General features: G+C 40.1%; 1 protein-coding gene across 1 annotated transcript; it reads right to left on the reverse strand.

Moving 5' to 3' along the window:
* Positions 1 to 5,040: 5,040 nt before the first annotated feature.
* Positions 5,041 to 22,687, reverse strand: SAMD7 (sterile alpha motif domain containing 7). The gene is made up of 7 exons (XM_010952089.3): positions 22,602 to 22,687; positions 21,233 to 21,357; positions 18,513 to 18,591; positions 16,818 to 17,446; positions 15,709 to 15,830; positions 10,223 to 10,333; positions 5,041 to 7,229 (listed from the first exon to the last, which is right to left on the reverse strand). The coding sequence occupies exons 1-7, from the start codon at positions 22,685 to 22,687 to the stop codon at positions 7,035 to 7,037; spliced, it is 1,347 nt and encodes a 448-aa protein (XP_010950391.1). The 3' UTR covers positions 5,041 to 7,034.
* Positions 22,688 to 23,322: the final 635 nt, after the last annotated feature.

Consider the following 23,322-nt stretch of genomic DNA (forward strand, 5'->3'; position numbering starts at 1 on the left):
ACAAGCAAACAAAACAGATTTTGTCATACTAGCACCTCAAAGCCTAGTTTCTGACTCCTTTCTTCACCAAAAATTAAAAAAAAAATATGCACATATGTGTATGTATGTTGGGATGGATGGATGGATGGATGGAAAGACATAGCTATCAGAATATTAACTGTTGGGGATGTTATATGTCACAGGTCAATGCTGTCATTTCACAGATTAGAAGATGGAGGCTTAAAGAAGTAAAATGAGACATAAAATGACTCAGTTGGAATGCAAACCTAGATCTTCTAGCTCCAAGTTAAGGGCTCCTTCACTTGTGAAGCACTCCTTTTAAGCAGGGGTTTTCTGATGGAGTTAGCAAATGCTGTGGTTTCTTGATGGTTTCAGACTCCCAGGACCTGAATCTATTAGAAGAGACATGTGCTCTACCTTTCTACCCTGTGAATTGAAAATATTGTCTGGACTGCTACAGGCATTTTACTGCCAGAAGAGGCCCTGGAGCTGCCCAGAAGCAACTTCTGTAGAACCTAAAGGTGGAGTCAAAGGAAGGCAGCAGAAAGAGAAACCGGATCCCTAGTGACATCATTGGAACCACTGGAGTGAGCCTTGTCTGAAGTGAGACATCTAGAGTTTTTAGTTACACGATCCACTAAGCTCTCTTCTATATAGTTTAAGCCAGTTTGAATTGGGGTTTCTGCCATTTGCATTATAGAGCATCCTGATACGTAACCCTAAAACAAGATAACTGAAACAAAATACTATTTTAAAATTGAAGGTTTTAATGTTCGTGAAAAGTGTCTTCACAAGAATGGTTACATTTTATTGTTAACTTCTATCCTAAATTTTAAAACAAAGCGCTAATATATGAATTAACAAATGTTTCAGGAATAGTAATCATGAGAAGTAACCCAATGAGACCATTCACTTTGGAAAGTTCTCTACCAGGGAAGCAGTGTTTGGAATCTTCTGTGCATCATTTACCTAAAGAGCTGGTGAGTATAGACAAAGGCTGATGAATGAAGTTTTTCTTATGCCTCTTGCAAGGGAACAATTATCAGGCCTGGAATAAAGACTTCTTTTCATGGGCTCCCAGGACTAAAAATGTTGCTTTTTATAGATTTAGCTTTTGGAACTGCCAATATCTTTCTCATGTATAACCTGCACAATCAGATGTTTGCTGGTTCATTCTGATTCTTGTGCTGAAAATTTTTATTTGTTTTCTTGCTCAATTAAATGAGTGGTTTTAGTAGCAAACCATTGGTGTTAAAACAAAGCACAGAGAGCCAAGATAATTTAGGGAAAGCTGAATGATAAAGGATTCTAAACCAACTATTAAACTACAATAACTCCAGTCTCATAAAATAATGAACCACCTCATCATCAAATTCATTAAAAAAAAACCTAACATGCACAAAATTTCTTTCTGCTGTTTTGAATGAAGTTACTTCTATTTATTCAGTGTCTAGGGACCTAACTGTATGTCTAAAAAGTTGCTATAGTAGAGGTCTGAAAATGAAGTTTTGAAAATGTCAGGAAACTGTCTTCTACTATTACTTATTAAATTATATCAATGCTTTTGGTAAACACTTGTAATTTCTGTTTTGTAGATTAAAAAAAAAAACCAACAAAACAGCAGCAGAGTTCTGTTATCAAGGCAAAGCACAGCACTGCATTTGACATAACTCCAGCAAATATTAGGCTTCCTTCACAGAACTGGTTGGATTAGTCTCATAAATGTCAAAAAAACCAAATTGATAGTTTAGCGAATTATCTGCCTGGCTCATATAGAAAGTACTGAAATTTCTGGCTTGCACAGAACTTTGCAGTGTTCCAAGAGCAGTTGAATGGCATTTGTAGTCTGTGATTCAAGGCAACTGGTGGCACAGCCCACCTCAGGAGGGAAACATTCTTTTCGAATTGAAACCAGCTATTCTCTATGTAGGAATGCAACTGTGAAAAAAAAAAGGTTCAGAAATCTCCTTTTTTCCCCCACCCCCAAAAGACACAGAAGGACATCTGATATTGCTGAATAATTTTTAGACATCAGAGTACCCTAGAATGCTGAGAGAGGGCTGACAGAAAATGGGCTGATGAAGGCGTTATAGATTGAATATTTATGTTCCTCCAAAATTGATGGTGAGATCCTAACCACCGATGTGATGGTTTGAGGAGGTGGGGCCTTTGGGAGGTGATTAGGTCATGAGGGAATTAATGCCCTTCTCTGAAGAGGCCTAAGAGTTTCCTCTGGCCTTCTGCATTCTGCCACAGGAGGACAGTGAGAAGTCAGCAATCTGCAACCTGGAAGAGGACTCTCACCAGAACCTGACCATGCTGGCATCCTGATCTTGGATTTCCAACTTTCAGAACTCTGAGAAATAAATTTCTGTTGTTTATAAGCCATCCAATCTATAATTTTTTTTATAGCAGCCTGAACTAAGACAAAAGGTGATAAGAGATTTGTTTACAGTAACAAGGTATTTCAGATCCTTGCTTTTATGTTTTATTTGAGGAGAATAACTTCTTTGCAAAGTGAAAGAAACAATTTAATTCAGTTGAACAATCTAGCTAGCAAAATAAAATCACACATTAGGGAATAAGCCAACAGGGTGATGGGGTGGTGGGGGGTGTGTGAAATACATTAGAAATGCAGTTTAAAAAAATATGTGCACAGCCTAAAAGCATTCAGTTTTTTTCAAAATGGCACCCAGTGATGTTCAAGTAAACTATTACCTTTCCTGGGGAGATTAACTTCACACAGCTGCACAGTGACATCTTGGGACTAGTAGCAGATAAGTCAAAGACCTGTGTTGGCTTATGTGAAAAGAGATTCACTTTCCAGAGTACAGGCCGGACAAGTACAGTAAATTGACTAGAACCCTCTGTAAAACAGACCTTTCATATATTTGTAATAAAATAACAATATATGTAGTATATATTTACCATAATGAGGAAAAACGTTTGCTTGCTGTATATTCTTAGTATTAATGGCCAGAGTAAAATATTTCATAAATTTAAAATAGCAAATATGTATTTTTACATATTCTATTTTATGAAAAATTTTGGCATCCTGACATATTATATAAGATAACTGTTTAGTAAATAGATTTTAAACTTTTACTGCAGAAAATTTCAAACATATGCAAAAGAACAGTGAAGCATAGAGTGAACCTCATGCACTCACATACTCACAACTCAGCTTCAACAAGTATCAACTCGTGGCCTAACTTGTTTCATCATATTCCCACTGACTTACCTACACCCTCCTCTCTCCATGGAGTTTTGAAGCAAATTTATGTCATGATATTGTTGGGAGAGATGCTCTTCTTTGGGCCTCTTTTATTCCTACAGATCTTGCTGGGCGGATGGCAAGGGCCCGACTGTGCTTTTATCATTTCTCAGGGTTGATTATGTACCCAGTAACCTTAAGAAATGAGGGAACATCTCATCCCCACCCCTCCACACTCCACTCCCACCCCTGGACAAAGAGCAGGTCTTTGCTCTTACTGCTTGCTATAAAAATAGGGGGTTCCCCATATTCAGTGTTCCACAGCTGTGACACAACCCGCTGCATGTGCTGGCTTCCTCTAGGCCCATCTGTGTAACCCCAGTGGCACTGGCAAGCAAAGGGAACCAACACAAAATGCTGATGTTTGTGTTGATTATTGCATCATGATTAATAAAGTCCTTTGTCTCTGACTCAAGAGATGAGATTCTCCCAAGCTCCATAAAATAATAAGTGGATAATTTATTAGATTGTAGGTAAGGCAAAATCAAATCCCAGATCCAATATATATTATTTTTGTCTGTATATATTTCAGTATAGACTTCTAAGAGACATGAAATTTTAAAAAACTTAGGTAAGTTCTAGAGACCCGCTGCACAGCATCGTACCTTAACAATATTACATTGCGCACTTAGAATTTTGTTAAGAGGAAAGATTTCATGTTAAATGTTCTTACCACTAATAAAAAGTCACTATTATCACATCTAAAAAACAGAGAGTAATTCTTTAATAGCATTGAATATCCCCAATTGTGTTCAAATTTCTCCAATTCTTTTTTACAGAGTATTCAATATGCATCCAATTAATTGTACTGGGTGATATGGATCTTTAAAATTTTTTATTGTGGGAGAATATGTATATACATATATATAACATAAACTTTGTGATTTTAACCATTTTTAAGTGTGCAATTTAGTGGCATTAATTATATTCATAATGCATTGCCACCATCAACGTCTGTTTCTAAAGCTTTTACATCTGGGTGATTTGAATCTTTAGTATCTTTTAATCTATTGGCTTTCCTTTTCCCTTTCTTTGTTTTTCATTGCAATTTATTTGTTGGAGAAAATCAGGTCATTTCTACTATCTGGTTTCCCACAGTTTGGATTTTGCTATTTTTTTAATTGTTTCATGCGCTTCCATAAGGAGGAATGTCTGGTTGTTTCTCTTTTTGTGCTGTTAACAGTCATTTATGATCATTGTTTAGATCCTTTAGTTTTTAGGGGTGCAAAATGGTGATGTTTGAATTCTATTATTGCTTTTTAATAGCTGTAATACTTTGCTAGAGGAACAGCTGCATAGTACTCCACCGTGTGGATGTTTACTCAGTCTGTCTAAACAGAATGTCTCATAAATCAGAAAACCCTATTTAGCAAATACATTCTTATTGTGATTGGTTTTCAAACATAAGAATTTTTTTGTTTTTGCTGCTGTTCGTTTTACTTTCACAAAGGATGCAGAGTGTGCTCAAGACTAAAGTTGCATTTGCAGAAAAGTGGAAAACTATTTCTATATGATAATGTGAGCAAAATTTTCACCTTTCAAGATAATTTTTATTAGTAAAGGGAGTCATTTTTTAAAAGGTACCCTAGAGTTGTGAATCTGGGAAAAAACAATCTTAGTATGGATAAGCAATTTCAATATCCTTTTCTTCCAAAGAAGAGTTCTGAGGGCTGGGGAGTGCCTCCTTTATGTATTTTTGTTTTGTTTTGCTTTGTTTAATTAATGCATTGTTCTAAAGTTAAGCACAGTTTTTTTTTTTTTTTTTTTTTTTTTTTTTTTTGTGATAGTACATTCTGGGATGGCATATCAGAACCCTTTCTTTAGAGCCACACTGAGACACATCTGTTCAAGTGAATCCGTTACCAATTCAATTGACTCCTTTAGCAGGGATAAGAAATTCAAAAGCCTTTGTATGGATTGAACCACATGATCTCTTTGCCACTAAAAGTATCAATTAGGCTTTCTTTTTATCCCCCAGCATAACATCTGTAACTCACATTTGGCACCTTGTGAAACGTCTATACGCTGGGAATTATAGCAGGTGAAAGGTCATGTGACAAAACAATTCTTAAACTTTTGAAATCTGAAGGGATCATTTCTCCCCAAGCCTCTCTCTCCTACTCCCTCCCTCCTTTCCCTTTCTCTTTCTTTCCTTCTCTCCCCTCAAAGGGACCATTTGATAGTATAATTTTATGTCAGAAAAACTCTGTTGTTTTCATATTAAAAATGAAAGAAAGCAAACATCAATGAAATTAGCATGGCTTGTGAGGAAATGACTTCAAAAGTCCACTTTTCAGATCAAAAAGTGAATGTGGGAAGCATGCTATATGTTTATCCATGCAATTTTTTGTTTTAGGTATCTATTGCTAAGAGACAAATTATCCCATTAGTGGCTAGAAATAGTACATACTTATTATCTCAGTTTCTGTGGGTCAGGAATCCAGGAGAGGCTTGGCTGAGGGCCTCCGACTCAGGGTGGCCCCCGGAGGCTGCCATCAAGCTATGATCAGGAGCTGGAGGGTCATCTCGGGCTTGACTTGGGGAGGAGCCACCTTCCAGTTCCCTCATGTGGCTTTTGGCAGCCTCAGTAGATCCATTTCCAAGTTCAATTATGTGGGCCTCTCCACAGGGCTGCCTGGAGACATAGAAACTGGCTTCCTCCAGAGCGTAATCCAAAGACAGAGAGAGCACTCAAGACAGAAACCACAGAAGTGACATCCCATCTTGTCTTCCATACCATCCATTAGAAAGGAGTCCTCAGTCCAGCCCATCCCGAAGGGGAGATTTCACAGGATATGAATACCAGGAAGCAGGGGCGTCACTGGTGGCCATCTTAGAGGCTGCTTACTACAGTTTATTATAAATGTAAATTTTAAAAATAGAAAATACATTCTCATAGTTAAAAGTTAAAAATGTACCAGAGGGTATATAGGAAGAAGTCTCCCTCACACCCCTGTCGCCCAGTCCCTTCCTTGAGCAAACTCTTATCAGTTTCCTGTGGATCCTTTCCGAGGCGTTCTGTTAAATGTGAAGTTCAAACAGGGTACGAGCAGAAAGCAGTCACCGTCTCCCCTCCATCCTGCCAGTTCAAACCTGACTGTGGAGATACTCTGCCCCTGCCCCAGGGAGAGGAAGGTTACTGTGCCTTTTCACCTTCCTCTCAGATAAGAAGTCCTCCAGTTGTTTTTAGTCACAACATGGTTTCGTATCAGAAGGAGAATGCTGAGTAACAATCAAACCGTGAACTTTAAGGTTTTTAAAGCTTCTGTCCCCTCCTAGCATGGGCCTCCTTCAGGCTGGAAGCCTGCAATGAGAAAAGTGGGGGCCTTGGGGCCATCTCCTCCGCTTCTCTGTTTTGTCCTTCTCCACCTTCTCTTCTGCCTCCTTCCAGCTCCGCTGGGTTGCCTTTGTCTCTCCCTTGGTTGAGAGATGGGAACGGAGTGAGGAGAAGCAAGGAGCTCTTTTTTTCCAGTCTTGGCTTCTGCACAGATTTCCTCATGGAAACATCCAACTGTAGCTTTCTTGATGTTTGCAAATGCTCCTCTTCATTTAGCATTTGCTTCCAAGGATACGTCTCCAGCCACTTTGCACTGAGGTCACTTCAGGAAACCTGGGCAAAGCTGCCTCTAGGACAGCTCAGGAGGGCAGGCTTTCTCTCCCTCTCAGCCTCCCTCTGGTCTTAGGAAACCCTCACACACCCTTCAGAATATCCTAGACTTTTTGGAAAACTGATTAAGACTGTTCTTGCTCTTCGGGGGTTTTAATTTCTCATACTATCTTGCTCAGTTCCTTTAGGAATAATCATATCCTGGGAACAAGGAATGTCCAATGTATCATTCCAGGAATTAAGATCCAAAAGTGGGGATATATCTGCTGGTTGATTGAATGCCTGTTTTGTGTGGGTAGGAAGTGAAAGGCTTTTCTTATAGAACATACTTTCCATATGCTGAGATACCTTTGAAGACAAAATAATTACAGTAATAACATCTATGAATTCTTCCAATAACCCAGCATACTCTGCTTAGCCACAGATTTCGGGGAGGCTGAGGTCACTTCAGGTAAGGAGCATCTGCACAGGTGGAGGGGACACAATTCTAGGACGTGGTGGGCTTTTTCTTTCTCTCAGAATCATAGTGCTCATGCTGTAAAACTGGACACCAAGGTGGCAGAACTCACTAATCCCTGTTCTTGGTTCTGCTGTGGGTCATCTGCACACATAATTGTTTCACTCTGAGTTGACTCCAGTGCTCCCTTTTCCAATGGTCCCACAAGAGGTCCCACAGGTACCCTGCTGCACCTTGACCAACACTCAGCCTGTTCTTCTCTGGCTGAGGCTGGAATTCTTTAGATTCAGCACACAGCTGGCCTTCAGCAGGCTTAGCGCTGAGACATAAACAAGGCTCTGGGGCTTGGCGCCTCAGTGCTGCCTGGGCTCCCACACAAACCTGACCCTGAGTGTGACCCAGGAGGCTTCTATATTGCTCACACCATCACAGCTCAAATCCCCCTAGCTCCCTGCATTCTAATAGTATCTGAGTTCTCACATTCTAGTAACTTTTTCTTCTCCTACCTCTTTCCTTGTCTGCTCAGCCCAGGTCCACTTCTAAGTTTCTGTTCTGGAGGGTGGCTTTCCTTCTTCTCAGCAGTTCTCACTATAACGGAATTTTGCCCCTGGTTCTCATTTTGGAGACTGAGACTTTGCGATCTTATCCATGATGAACTTCTGCCTGCTCACCTTCTGGGATTTTCAGATGTTACTCAGAACTTTCCAGTTCTCCTGCTTCAACTGGGCCCCTGGAAATCCCCATTCCCAAGGACTCTACAACTGTTCTGTTAGGCTGAACAGCCGGCATCAGCTGGAATTCTCCCCCTTCCCCCCGAGTTTCTGTGGCAGCCTTGTCCTGTTATGCGGGCAGATGGGGCCTGAGATATAACAGCTCAGCTGGGCTTCATGGAGGCACGTATACATGTCAGATAGGAGCGTAAGAAATGACTACAGCCTCATGAAAATGATATAGAGGGGCAATGCTAACAGCAAGTGAGAAGATTAAGAATGACCTGGGGTTGCCCACATTGTAAGGACAAAAAACCAAAAAACAAATAAACAAAAAAACAAAAAGTGAAAGCAACGTGATAAATTAAAGTCAAAGAAAATCTGATTTGAGAAAAAACCGTGCAGTGTTAAAGTAAGCATGCCAAGAGATGTAGTATCCTCATTAAAGAAAAATAAATCATTTTAAGGTGAGTATCATATTGTTCCAATGTTAATTTCTTAGTTTTGACAAATGTGCCATGTTATGTAAGATGTTAACATTAGGAAAAGCTGGGTCTCTGTACTACCTTTGCAACTTTTCTGTATTTAAAGTTATTCCAGAATAGTAAGTTGAAAAAAAGAAAACACAATGAAATATTTGCATTAGAAATAAAGAATTTCTTTATCCTAAAAATTTACACAAATGAAAGTGGTTTTTGAAGGACATTCTGGAATCTAGCTCCTGGTCTAAACTTGTATAGAACAGGTAGAGTCCTTATGAATTCTGGGAAGGATTAGTTGATGCTTCCTGGTTTCACTTTTAGGAAACTCATTTCTTCAACAAATAATTATTGATCTGTTATGGGTCTTGCATTTTCTAAGGTTACATCAGTCAACAAAACAGATAAAGATCTCTGCCCTCATGGAGCTTCCATTCTAGTGAGGGCAGAGGGAAATCAACAATAAATATAAATATACCAAGTGAGTAAATCAGATTGTAGCTGAAGGTGATAGGTGCTACAGGGAAAAAGAAGAGCAGCAAAGGGGTAGCAGCAGTATGTGTGGGGGCTGCGCTGGGTGCAGTTTTAAGCAGGGTGAACCAGGCAAACCTCACTGAGATGGTAAAGCACAGCAAAGGGGAAGGAGATGCGGGAGCAAAGCATGAGGATGTCGGGGGAAGAGCATCGCAGGCAGAGGGGATGACGCTGAGGTAGAGCAGGCCTAGATGTTTAAGCGGTGTCCAGAGGTGAATGGGCAAAAACGGGGAAGAGACGCAGAAGATGAGGTCAGGAAGGCAAGGGTGGTGGTGGGTGGGGAGGAGCGCAAATAATGCAAGCAGAATGTAGCAGAAGAGTGACTTGATCCTTCTTAAGTATTAGAAGGATCATTCTTTACTGTTGTGTAAATAGGCTCTGGGTGGGCAAGGGCAGAGCAGGGAGAAGAGTTAGAAGGCTAATGCAGTAATCCGATGAGGGATGAAGGTGCCTTAGGCCAGAACGAAGCAGTGGAGGAGGAGATGAGAAGTGTGCGCTGGAGCTGGGTCGTTCCGGCTCTTGAGAGCCAATGGTTACGTTTTTAGGAAATTTGCAAGCTAGTTGTTAAAAATGCTATTATTAAAATTTAAATTTTATAAAATTACAATTAGATACATTATATTGAAAACTAAAGTAATAAAAGCCCCAAACTTATCACTTCTTAATTGTTTTTACCTAATTACTCAACTGCAATGATTAATTACGATCTCTGCCTTTGAGGTTGTTCACACCTGTGCCATCCACATGGTGAAAACACTCTAAAATGCTGTGCTGCAGAGCATGTCCCCCCAAATCTGTATTCAAGGACATTGCATTTGGAGTTTGTCAGCCATGGTGGGAGTATTTACACTACAGAAATTGACAAATGCTAGGAAATCAGGGTTCATTTTTGTTTTTAAAGAGAGCAGGTTGTTAAACATTGACCAGCACACAACACCTCTGCTTTATGCCTTCCCCACTTTCCACAGGAAGGTGCACCAGTGCCCTGTTCAATGTCTTCAGGTGCCCTCACTTCTCTCTTGTGCCCGCCCACAGAGGGGAAAAGCTTAATAAAGAGGTTCAATAGGTATTGTTACTATTACAACAAGATAAAAGTAACATATTTCTCTTAAGCTTCATACCATTAATATATATTTAGTTACAGAAAAAAAATCACCTTACCTGTGATTGGATCTTTAGTGCTGGCCCTAACTTTAATCCCATAGTGCTTCGAAGATGCTCCTCTGTGAGTAATGGCAAAGTTTCTCCATCAATTGCATGATCTTTAAATACCTTATTAAACACAAAAGATGTCAACTTTGTTTAAATGTATAGATATTTTAGCTTTGGAGGAAACATTAAGATTGCTCTTGAGGATAACAGAAATTCATAAAATATCTTATGTTCAGTTACCCTCCCTTCTGTGCTCCAGTGGCATGTTGTTTGTGCTCTTTAATAACCCTTGGAGTACACTGTAATTCTCTGTATCTAGAACTCATTTCCGACCTGGAGTCATCATCATTGTTTGAGGACAGGCCCATGTCTTACTCACCAATGTACCAGTAACGCTGTGTCTGGCACATAATAGAAGATATGCTCCTGGACCAGTCAATGAATGGACAAGAGTCTGAGTAAAGGGATGTGCGTAAAAACCACTGCAGACGAATTTCAGACTCTCATTTTTACAGACGCAGTGCCTCTGTTCACTGCCTTAGGTGAGTGCCAAAGGGAGGAGAGGAAGACGCAGGTGAGAGCTGTCATGCTGGACCTTCCATGGGGCCTGTTTGTTCTGACTTTGCAGTGGATACCACCATGCCTTCCATTCTTCCAGATACTAGGGAGGCTGCTGGGGGACAAAGGTTCCAGGCAGATGAGGAGATGGATAGAAAAAACTAGGACAATTAGCAGTATCATAAGGTCATGATCTCCAATTTCAACCTGCCTGGCAATCCTGTATATACCGATGAGCTTTCTTTTCTATTTCAAGCTTTCTTTACACTCCTCAAACTTTAGACCCTACAGAATTCTCCCTCATTTTCAGCAAATCATAGAACTTCTTAATTCAAAAAAATCCGTAGGTAAGAACTTGCTCTAATTCTGCCCAACAAACCCAAAAGCTCTGTCCTAATACAGTGGAAGCATGGTCCCACACTGTTTAAAGACAATCTCTCCACCTGGGCCGTGTGTCTTCACCCTTCCCACCTGCAGGCTTCACTCAATAGATTATCCTCTCTCTCATCTTCAGTCCCTCCTCTTTGGCTGGCTCTTTCCCACTGGCATTTAAGCAAGTCTCTGCCACCATTAAACAAGCAAAAATAATGAAAATACACCAACGCTTCCTCATTCCACCTCTCAATACTCTCCCAGGTCTCTCATTTCCTTTACAGCCCAGTTTCCCAGGAGTTCTCATGCTCCCTGCTTCCATGTTCTTACTTTGCTCAGTCTCAAGGAGTCTGACTTCCACTCTCATCAGTCCATTACACCTGCTCTCCTCTAGGCCCCTGGTGACTGTTGCTACTAAACACATGGATATTTTTGAGTCCTCATATTTCTTATGCTCTGGGCTGCATCTGACATTGTTGACTACTCCTTCAAGAAAAATGCTCTTCCCTTGCCTTCATGAGACTTCTCCCTTCTCCCTCCGGGGTACCCTCTGCTGTCTCCTTCAGAGTCACCTCTGTGGCTCCTGTTTCTTTGTCCATCTTTACGTGTTAGAGTCCCTTAGGCTTCTGACCCAGGTCCTCTCTGGCCTTACTGATTCATCTCAGTCTCTGTCCTGGTTTTAGTGAGTAGTGAGTGTCTTTCTATACTGAAGGCTCCCGAATGTATATTTTAAACTTAGAAGCTGAATCGTGCCAATTCTGCTTCTTAGATAGCATTCTTATCTGTCCACCCCACTGCTCCTACCCTGGATCAAACTCCATACTTGCTCATCTGAGGAGGCTTCCCCAGTCTTGCCTCCCTTAACCTATTTTCATAAAAGCAACTTGAGCAACCTGTCTGAAATGAAAAGTTAAGCATGCCACTCCTACTTAAAACCTAGACTGTCTCCGGGATAAAGTCACAATCCTTCACTGGGTCTTTAAGGCTCTTTGTGATCTGGACACTTCTCATTCTTTAGTCCCCTTTCTTGCCATCCTCACCTCTCCCACCTTAGCCCTGGCCCTCTGGCTGCTAAGAACTGCTCTCAAATCCCATCCATGTTAAGTTCTATTTGGCTTCTGGTTCTTGCCTGGAAATTCCTCCTTTGCCTTCCTCCCACCTAAGTTCCCCCACTCAGCTGGTAAACTGCTCACTGTCAGGACTCATGTTTGATGCCTCTTCCTCCAGGAAGCCATGAGGCCCTCCTGTGTGTTCCTACCATGCCCTGTACCTGCCCTCTTATAGCCTGGTCACACGTAAGTGGAATCCCTTACTGGTGTCCCTCTTCTGGACCATAAGCTCCATGAGAGGAACCATATTTGTTCTGTTTCTACAGCATGTTCCATGCCTTGGAACATGTAGTATTGGGTGTGTTGTATTGGGACAAGCAGAAAATTAGAATCTTCTTGGGGAACTTCTGTACCAGGATTTGTGTTCTAACAGAGTTTAGTTACTTACAAACTATATTTATTAAGTTATTATTTCTTTTCAAATTTTAACTAAACAAATTGTAGAATGGCTAAAATGAGTAACAATTTGGGCCAAAGCAAAGAAGTTGACAGTTTGGGTTAGTCTGTGTAGCTTTAATTTGGGGAAATGGATGATATTTCTTAGGTTATTTTGTAATAGTGTGAACAACTTAAGCATTCCTCTTACCTCCTTTGAGAACTCCATGGGGCCCAGGTACTCCTGACTGAAAATCATATGGCCAAATACCTTCAATGTAGAGTAATTATAAAGGTAAGAGCTAGACTCGTAGTCACACACACGTTTTTGAAGTACCCTTCTAGACACCTTGAAGCTCAGTTTTACTCAGCTGCAAAATGGAGTTAATAGCTTCTTTGCAGAAGTATGACATAGATTAAATCTGAAAGATAATCTAAATGATGTGCCTAGTATAATGCCTGGTATATAGTCTGTTCTCAATTAATAGTAGGCACTATTATGATCTTTTATAAAGGAGAGAACCAATGTAGAAAAGGTGAAGTGAGCTGTCCAAGAAGCACAGGTAGGTTGGCAGCCAGGGCTGAAATGCATGAGGGCTTAACTTTCAAACACGGTGGATGAACCCTGGGCCTGAGGCAAAGATGCAGAACATGCCTCTGTCTCTCAGATGATGTCCCCAACTGCATGCTCATGAGAGCAGTCTGGGCCAAGTGCATGATATAATTGTGCAAATATTTTAGTAATTTCAGTTATTTTTAGAGAGAATATTTTATCTGCTGACTTATTTGAACTAGACAGGATTTTGAACAAACAAAATGTGTTACCAGGTATCCTGAATGTCCCTAAACAGCTGAACTACCTACCCTCTCTTCCCATCTATTTAAAAGATTTCATTTGCAAGGTGCTTTGGGTTTTAGTTGCGGTTATTTTTTCCTGTGGTTACTTTTTCTACCTGCAGAAAGCAGGTGGTTGGAGGTTGTTGCACCTAAGGCAGAGGTGAAGACAGAGAGGGGCCAGTGGGTGTGGCCCTGAGTGATCCCAGGGGCTGAGAATAAAAGCAGATGGCATGTTGTGGACAAGGGTTCCTGTGAGAGTTGTGCACAAGCAGTGCTGCTTCAGAGCCTGTTGCACCCAGACAGCTCCTGGCTGCATCTGAGGAGGTCCTTCCCATTTCTGTACAGAACACCGTCACTGAGCACAGCCAAGTCATGCCCAGCAGACCAGTGGCATTCTTACTGTTGATGTCACCAGCAGTCGCTGGGAGGGAACAGACGTTAGTGTGTAAACAAGGGCAGGACTTGATCCCAAACACATTTGAGAAACGCCTAGAAATAACTGTACCACTTCTTGGGGTGGGAAGGAAGTAATGACATCCTGGTGGTGAGAGATAATGAGTCAGCAAAGTTTGGAGTATTCATGTTTATGGGGTTTCTATGTATCTACAAGGGGATGTTTGGGATTATAAAGTATAAAATGCATGTAACGTTATTTATTACAAGAGTGGTTATTATAAATTGCATTTTTCTGACTGTGGGTCACTGACTAAGGATAGTGAGTTCAAACAAATTCAGTCCATCAGAAGTCAGCAATCAAATGTTCGTTACGGATAGGGATGCTTGTTTCTGGCTATCAGAGTTTGGTAACTTCACTGTACCAGTGGCTGATGTGGTACATGATAAGTGGCATAGATAAATTTAAAAAGTGACTTTCTCAGGGTTAATGTCTAATAAAAAAAATAAGATTATACTCATTGAATACGAAAAAATAGGAAAAAAATTTTTATCAGGTATACAAAAACATAAAATAAGTGACTTAAACAATACAACTAGCCTCATAAGTAACTTAAGGTTCTGCTTTCTCTAGAAGCCTCTGATATAATGATGAAAATAACATTTATTGAGTACTTACAAGGTGCCAGGCATTAACATTTACAACAATTCTTTGAGAATATATTATATTATTATCCCCATTTTACAGATGAAAACACTGAGGCACTGAGGAGAGAGGCAACTTGTCCTAGGTCACATGCCTAGAAAGTAGAAAAGCCAGGATTTGAACTTGTATTTTCTGGCTTTGTAAGCTATACTTTAAGTCTCATGCTCTACCGACTGAACTAGCCAGGCACCTATAAGCCATACTTTAAATTACTAGTCTATATGACTTTTCCATTGGTTCCATAAAAAGAATGGGAAAAAAAAAAGATTAAAAAAAAATTAACAGCATTACACTGAAGGAAAATGCTATTACAAAATGAGATTAAAAAGATTATCTCTAACATTAGCAAATTATGATGTAGTTCAATCATAATGTCCTTTTCTTGCTTTTCCTTTAATCTGTAAACCAAAGATAATGATACCAAATTTAGTAGTCACATTGTTGCTTAGAATTGTATTATTAAATCACTTGAAAAAGTAAACTATTTGCATGAAAATGTAGCATTGTCATAAGCTTCAAAAACTTGCCAACCCACCATTTTTATCTCTAATTTTCCCATATAAGTGAGACTAGTTTTACTTTCCAACTATCTTAACATTTCATTATAATTTTAGAAATAGTGTTTCTTTACCAGATTGAATTTTGTGTGTAGGCATTTTTATATACTGCCCCAGCATAAAAATGGAATTTAAAAAGAGTTAATTTCCTACTTTTCAGATGTATTTTCCTTGTCCTTTTTAGAAAAAAGTATGTATTTCTGTTATGTATGATGAGTAGCCCAAAAACTTCTGACACAGAAACGCATGCCCCTAAAACGTTTGTTAAATGGACAAGTAGAGAATACAGCAGACCTCTCTCATTCTTCTTGGATGTTTGGCCTCTGAACCTAATTTTGTGAGAATTCCCATATCTCGGGAGTCTTGATGGGGCGGGAACTACAGGCAGACCTTGGCTTTCCCCGCCTCCCCTGCAGCTGGGGTGTGGGCACACGACCAATCAGAGGCTCCCGTTTCAGGGGAGCCAATGACATAAAAAGGAAAAGATTATTAGGAACCCTCTCTGGGGTCAAAATCAAGTTTGACAGAACTCATTATGAAGAACATATATTTCAAAATGCCTAACTTTAAGAAAATACTTAAAGTCACCTGAGCATAGTCTGAGCAACCTGGAAGGCCACTGATGAAGTTGTATACATCATTCACGGTCCATTTCTGAATATCTTCATCCAAAGATAGATCTTCCTTGATTGTAAGCAGCACATGTGTTCCTTCAAAATGGAAAGGAGACTATTTTGTGGTATAAAATTTCCAGGGGAAAGGGGAACTCTGTGAGCACAGTTTTATGTGTACTTACATTACTTCCCCATATCCCATTGCCACAGAGCCGTCCCTTTACGCAGATTTGTATGTAACCCCCTTGAAAGATACTGAGTTACTGAGAGATGATTGCTAAAAACGCTTAGCTGCCTCCTTTCTTTTATTCCTTGAAAGGACCTTTAATGACAGCATTATTGTAAATAAAAGCCAAGGGTCCAGAACTCCTCCAGCTTTTCTCAGATTCCAGTATAAATACCTGGTGGCTTTCATTCCCCAGATTAATACTACCATATTCTATGGTGATATATGATTTACTATGTTCTCTAGGCCACACAAGAATTTAGCTACATCTTCGTCAAAATGGCAAATTTATACTTTGTCAGAGAAGCAGCTGGCATGGTGGTTAGATAACATATACCCCCAAATCCCTGTGTTTTAAAATATTTTTATCTAAAGCAGTTCTGAAAAACTATTCAGCATGTTTTTGGAGGGACAGTATGCTAATACTTTCAGGTAAGAAGGTATCATAACAATAATGGGCACTGAAAGTGCTTCGGTTTGGTTGTCTATTTTTCCACACTTAAAATGGGAGATAGAATTCATACTTCTAAGCAAGAAGCCCCTCTATTTCATGTTAAAGAGATTACATTAAATTAAAAAATTAAAATTTTAATTAAAAATTCCTTCCTCATATTTACCTTCCCAGCCTCTGCCAAAAATTCTCTATATAGCAATATATAAACTGAGGTGAACTTCACTGTTAAGGCTGATTGGACCTAATGCAATGAAGTGACTTCAAGAAGTGGTAATTCTAAACAGGATTAAGAAAAACAAGGATAAAAAGAAGTGGCTGCAGTTTGCTATGTAATAACTTCATGGACTCAATGACCTGCAGTTCATGAGGATCGGCTATTGGCTACTGGCCCCTGGACACCTACCTGGGAGAGATGGTCGAGGAGCTGGAGGGGAAACCCCATTCTTTTCAACACAGGCTGCAAACACCTGCTCTGAAGGCTTCTCTTTCCCATCAGCCCAGGCCTTTTCTTCCAGGGGAGTGCCATGAGCTCCCCAGGGCTTTCCGTGGCCGGGCTCCAGCTCTCCACAGGTGTTGGCAAGAGCTGTAGCTGGCTTTTCAATGGCTTCACCCAACTTCTGATTGCTGAGAGGGTCCGTTTCTGGGTCTTTTGCATAGTCGTCCTCTTCATAGGGAACTGTGTGAGTCTGGCCTACGGGTTTTTCTTCTACTTGACTTTTGGAATTCTCGGTATCACTGTCTAGAACCTTCTGGCTCCCTGTACCTCTCTTGAGACGACGACATTTCTGCCCCCAGCTCTCTAGAAAGCGTGGACTAGTTGCCACTACCATGGGGTTTCCCTGAAGGTTTCTCAGGGTGCTCCTGTGAAAATGCAGGTCCCCGGCAGGGAGCACGCCCCTGCCGTGGTAGGTGGCTGGGCCAGCTGGGGTACTGGGGCCACAGAGGAATGGCATCCCTAGGCCTACTAGTCTCTTGGAATTAACTTTCTCTATTCTCCTTTGCTGGTAAATGGCATGCATTTCCATTTCCATCCTAAAAACAAAACAGTATATTTTACAGAACTCAAGAAAACCATCAGAAATAGAATTTGAATGGCTCTCTGCCTTCCCTAAGGTAGCACCTCTGCTTTTCCTGGGACCTATCTGAAGTTTGCTAGGTGTGAGCACAAGTCCCCCACGAAGCTACTGGGCAGGAGAGTTTGGCTTAAGACCAGAGGGTGGAGGGTCTGGCTGAAACTCATGATGGAAGTCCAAGGCCAGTCTTTAGAGCATCATCTCTAATAGATTTGGCAAATCTAGCAGCGTTAGGGATAATGCAGCACAGTGTAGTTTCTTGCCAGAGACTAATCCTCAAAGAAACTAAAGTTCTGGGAAGAAGCTTTTAAACACTTCAGTACAATTTTAATGAGGCTCAAGAAACACAGTAAGTTTCAACTGTTACAAATTAATGCCAGTGGTTGGGGTCGGGGGAGGGAGGAGAGGGAGGACTTGGTGACTTTGCTTATTGGTCATCATCACCTGGACCCTTTAGTGTTTGGTGATGAGAAGGTTGACTCTGATGCCTTCTCTCACCCACAGCCGTACCCTAGTCATTACTGCTGTGTGTTTCTTTCTCCTCGTTCCTCAAGGCCACTTTTGGGCTCTAATACTGTAGTGTAGTCTGAAGTGGGGTTGGCAAGCTTGGCCCCTATCTTTGGGCAGAACTGAAGTCACTGAAGACAGAAATGCCAATATGAATTTCCAAGGAATCACAGCTAAGCATTTTAATTATGAGACACTGACAAACTATTACAATCTGTAGACTTAGCTTCACTGTGTTGTCATCTTGCTTTTATCCTTAACCAACTCATGTAGATGTTTGTATATATTTCTTTTTGTAATATTTCTGAAATACTTTTTTGTAAGTAATCAGGGCATGTGTGCATGTGTCTGTGTGTGGGTATATACATACACATATAATCAGTGACTATATATACACAACTATAACAATATATACAAATACAAATGAATCAATGAACATATAAAAGTATATATATAACAAATGAATAAACAAACAATTGAATGAATAGAAAATAATGAAAACAACATTGTTACGTTACCTGGCAGTATGCTGCCTTTGAATCATTTCATTCCTTCTAGCCATTGCCTTTATGGATTCTGGTGGCAAAATGCCCCAACCTTAAACAAGAAAATCACCATTTCACCCCATAAGCAAATTAACATCCATTTGAAAATAATAAAATAAAATATAATGATTTTAAGCAGTATCTGCAAAAAACCACCAATTGAGCACAATGTTGGAAACAATATCAGTTCATGGCTGTTTGGCATCTTAGAGTCACTTTGGTGATGGCATGACAATGCTAGATTTCTTTTCTTTCGGTATGGGGTCTCATGATCGGCAATTGTTTCCCTGCCATACTTCAAAAGGAAAAAGATTAAATTAACTGTGGATCTCTTGCTTTTTTTTTTTTTTTTTTGGTACAGGAAGAATTAGTTGACCTTTAAAAAAAAAGTAACTAAGTTCTTCCTGATGCTCTGAAATCCCTGGAAATAAATGCAATGATTTAAGTGGATAAAGTATGAAGTACTCTATGTGGAATTTTTGGTGTAGCTGGGGTAAATACTTTTTTCAAAACAATTTCAATGGCATTGAACACCAACTACATTCTTTGTGTCAACCTTCCAAAATGTCTTGAATAATGACAGGATTCAAGGCTCTATTCTCGCCTGATAACTTCATGCTTATATTGATTTTTTTCTTTCTCTGGACTCCTAATGCACTTAGAATCTTTACTGGTGCTTCTCAAACTATCCATGGTGAAGGACTAATTTTTTAAAAAATTTTCTAAGCCATCATAGACCAATACTTTAAAAAAATACAATAAAACAACATCTTAGAAACTTGAAATAAAAACAAGAAATAATACAAGAACGTTTTAAAATAATTAGACCAGTAGATGTAAAATTACCCTGTCAAACTGCTATAAAAGTTTCTAAGTCCTTACCCTCTATTTATGCATTTATTTGTACAAACACTTCTCAGACCAGCCCAGGAGTACAGATCACCCTCTAGCAATAATAAACACACAAATTGTACTTATTACATATAGAATTTTGTTCAGTGATAGTTTTACATGTCTAAATCTGTGCTGGCCAACAGGAGGGCAAGTATCATGAAGGCTAGAGCTGTTCTTTATACTTTCTTTGTACTGAGCCAGCAGAACTCATTAAACTCCTATTAATAATGACCCACCTAGTAATAAACCATACTGTATCTTTTTTATGAGATTTTTTCTCATTTGTAAAACTCAGAGGTTAGATGAGGTGACCTCTAAAAATCCTTCTGACTCTAAAACCTATGTTTTTATATAGCTCAGTGGTTTCAATATACTCTCCTTGAGACAGCCTGCATGCATGAAACTGCCAGCCCATGGCGTAATGCCCAAGGACGCAGAGCACGTCCATGTGAGACGACTAGTGTGGAGGGCACAATTCTAATTACCTGGATCTCAGGACATTCTGACGTCTGGACTCATCAAACCTATTGCATGTTTCTTTCTCTTTCCCAAATAGGTGACGTCAAACTTAGTGCTAGTCCAGTTCTAGTAATCCACTCCCTACCTAACACCCCAGTTGTTGAAATAGATCCCTGTTTTAATTCCTGTTTTGCTCACTTACTTAGTAGCTTAGTTTCTATAGGACTAAGGCCCTACCTTGCCCTTGCTTACTCTCTTACACATCAGCCTTGAGGTGGGAGACCGATCTATGTCTCTGGGACAGGTGGTCAGCCTGCCTGTTTGTGTTCAAATACTGGCAGTTTTTGGAGACAGCCTGGAGGTAGAATTTTGGGAGTCATCAGGATACATGAGACTATATGAGATGATCTATAGAATGTAGACAGAAGTTAAAAGGATGATCCCTCTGGCATACCAACAGGGTCCAGAAGACAAAGTGTGACCTCTGGACACCCACACACCTCAATCTACTCATATGTGCTTAGTCCTCATCTTACTTGACCTGAGAGCAGCTACTTGACACAGTTCCTCATTCTCTCCTTAAAACACTGTCTTCGCTTGGCTTCCAGGCCTCTGTACTCTCCTGGGTTTCCCCCCACCTCACTGGTTGCTCCCTCTATTTCTCCCTTACTTGCTCCTCTTTATCTTCTCCCTCTCTCACATCTCATATCTAATCTGTGAGAAAATCCTGTTGTTTCTACCTTCAAAAATAATTGCAGAATCCAACCACTTCTTACTATTCCTACTGTCACTACCCAGGGCAAATCCATCATAATCTTTTGACTATCCTAATAGCCCATTAATGACCGTCAGTTTAACTCCAAAACTTTAATCCTATCAAGTATGTCCCGAACACAGCAGCCAGAGTGAACCTGGTAAAATGTAAGTAGTCAGACCATGTCACTCCTTTGCTCAAATTCCTCTAATGTCTTCCCTCTTACCCAGAATAAAAGGCAAGGCCTCACTATGATCTTTCAGGCCACATACAAACTTCCCCAAGGCCTATAACTCAAAGCTCACCTCCTCATGATCTCATCAGTGTCTTGCATGTAAGCTAAAACAGATAGTAATTGCAGATTTTCATGTTTTTCATCAGTAAATTGATGATTAGAGGAGCTAAGCAACTTACACTTGGTCACACAGTGGTAGAATCATGATTTACACCTGGGTAGCAACAGTAGAAACTACAAGCCTAATCACCATACAGTTTTACCTCCAAAATTAACAGTGAATTAGGCAGCAAGCTTAATGCAGCAATCCAGTTCACAGTGGCTCCACAGACAGCCATCTATTGCTCATACCTGAGTAGACGTGACTGGACAGCATGTTCGGCACATTTGCATTTGGTACAGCAGAGGATCCAAATTGGGAAGGAATACAAAACTGCCTTGGGTCAGTTGGAGCTACAGTGGGAGGCAATAAATCTCTAGGGAAAAAAGATATAAAATAAATAAAATGAAAGTGGAATTGTACTAAATTTCCATTGCATAGGCAGATTTTTTATTGCCATATGGGATTCCATCATCTCTTCTCAAAATGAGTACAAAAGTCCTGCAGTTGCTCTTAGTTTGAGCAGAAATATGATGAGAAAGATTAGAAGGAAGGGTTCTATAAGGAAGGAGGGAACCAGCAGACAACAGAACGGAGAAAGCAGGAGAAGAAAGTTTTAGGGACGTCAGGGAGAAAAGATCTAATCAAATCAACACTAATCTCTGATTTTCCATGACCAATATACTGTTCTTGACCACAATATTCTTTTCTCATTTCATGAACATACCCTGGCTTGAGTTTTGCCCTCTGGGATCACTTTTTGACTACCTGGGTAGACAATTTATTTCTCTGAACTTCAGTGGTCTCTAGAAGTTCACCTCTATTGTTCATACTCCATGAACAAAGATAAATAATGAATTTTACTTTCTTCTCAGAATGTCAGAATATTTTAAAGAGAAGATAGAAAACTGCCAGGGTTTGCAACCAAAATACTGATGGTTTTACTTTTATTGCAAAGAAAGAATTGTTTTATCACAAGAAATCCAGGATACTCAACTGTTATGGACTTTATTGTGTCCCTTTCTAAAATCCGTTATGTTAGAAGTCCTAACCCCCATGTGACTATATTTGGAGATAGGGCCTTTAAGGGGGTAATTATAGTTAAATAAAGTCATAAGGGTGGGGCCTTAACCCAACAGGACTGGTGTCCTTATAAGAAGAGGAAGAGACACCATAAGCGCATGCACACAGAGAAAAAGGCCAAGTGAAGACACAGCAAGAAGGTGGCTGTCTCCAAGCCAAGAAGAGAAGCCTCAGGAGAAACCAAACCTGTCAGCACCTTGATTTAGCACTTTTTGCCTCCAGAACTGTGAGAAATAAAATTAAGCCACCTGGTCTGTGATATTTTGTTACGGCAGCCTGAGCAGGCCATATCAATGTTTGCACTTATACCATGCCTGTCGCATAGTGCTCATTAGCTATTTACTGAGTGAGGATGTCAAGCAGGCCTCAAAGGGGAAGTGATGGGAAGTTTGTTGAAGATGTGGCCAGCAGATATCCTGTACCATGGTTCCCTGAAGTAATGTTAGACAATAATACAGCACTGGGGTTAACAGCCTTCAAAAATGTAATGATATCCATCTTCTCCTATGACTGGAATTTCATACTGGAGAGAAATACCTATCCACACTTGGAGGTTCAAATGGTGAAGGAACCAGTGGGATCCTCTGCTGCCCTGATGCTGTCAATAAAGGGTTCACAGCCATCATTGGATTTATCATCAGTATCTCTCGCCACTGATGGAGTTCTAAAAAAAAAAAAATCAGATAGATGTGTCAGCAGATAACTCTACTTTTTGTAAACTGTTTGAATTCTTCTTGAACATAATGAACATGTTTTGCATTTTCCCAACACATGGGAGGACTTGCTACACCAGGCTTTTAGTTACACAAAAATCCCTCCACTGCAGGTACCCAGATACAACTGGAGAACTCAGTGTGCCTTTGGAATTTGTTGGAGAGTCCACAGGTAATTCCACATCACACTACAAGCAATAATAAAATTAAACCAACTTCACAAGATTATAGAAATACCATCTTTCTTTCTTACAACTTACTTTGATTTTTATATTTCCAGAGGTACAAATGATTGTATGCCCTCATATTTTCAATCTTTGAAGAAAATATTCCTATTTAGTTGACAGGATTAAAACAGAAAAGAGGGGGGAAATCTTCTTAATGCTAAAAATATATCTCACTAAAGTGCATACAGGCTGACTGCATGAGACTATCTAGATGTAAGCAACCAAGTTCTATCCAAATATACAGGAACATAAGCATTCATAATTTTATCTAAAACCTAGAGATCAGAAAAAGGGACCATTGTAAAAGGGACAAAATTT

This window comes from Camelus bactrianus, chromosome 1, assembly GCF_048773025.1.
Source record: "Camelus bactrianus isolate YW-2024 breed Bactrian camel chromosome 1, ASM4877302v1, whole genome shotgun sequence".
NCBI classification, from domain to species: domain Eukaryota; kingdom Metazoa; phylum Chordata; class Mammalia; order Artiodactyla; family Camelidae; genus Camelus; species Camelus bactrianus.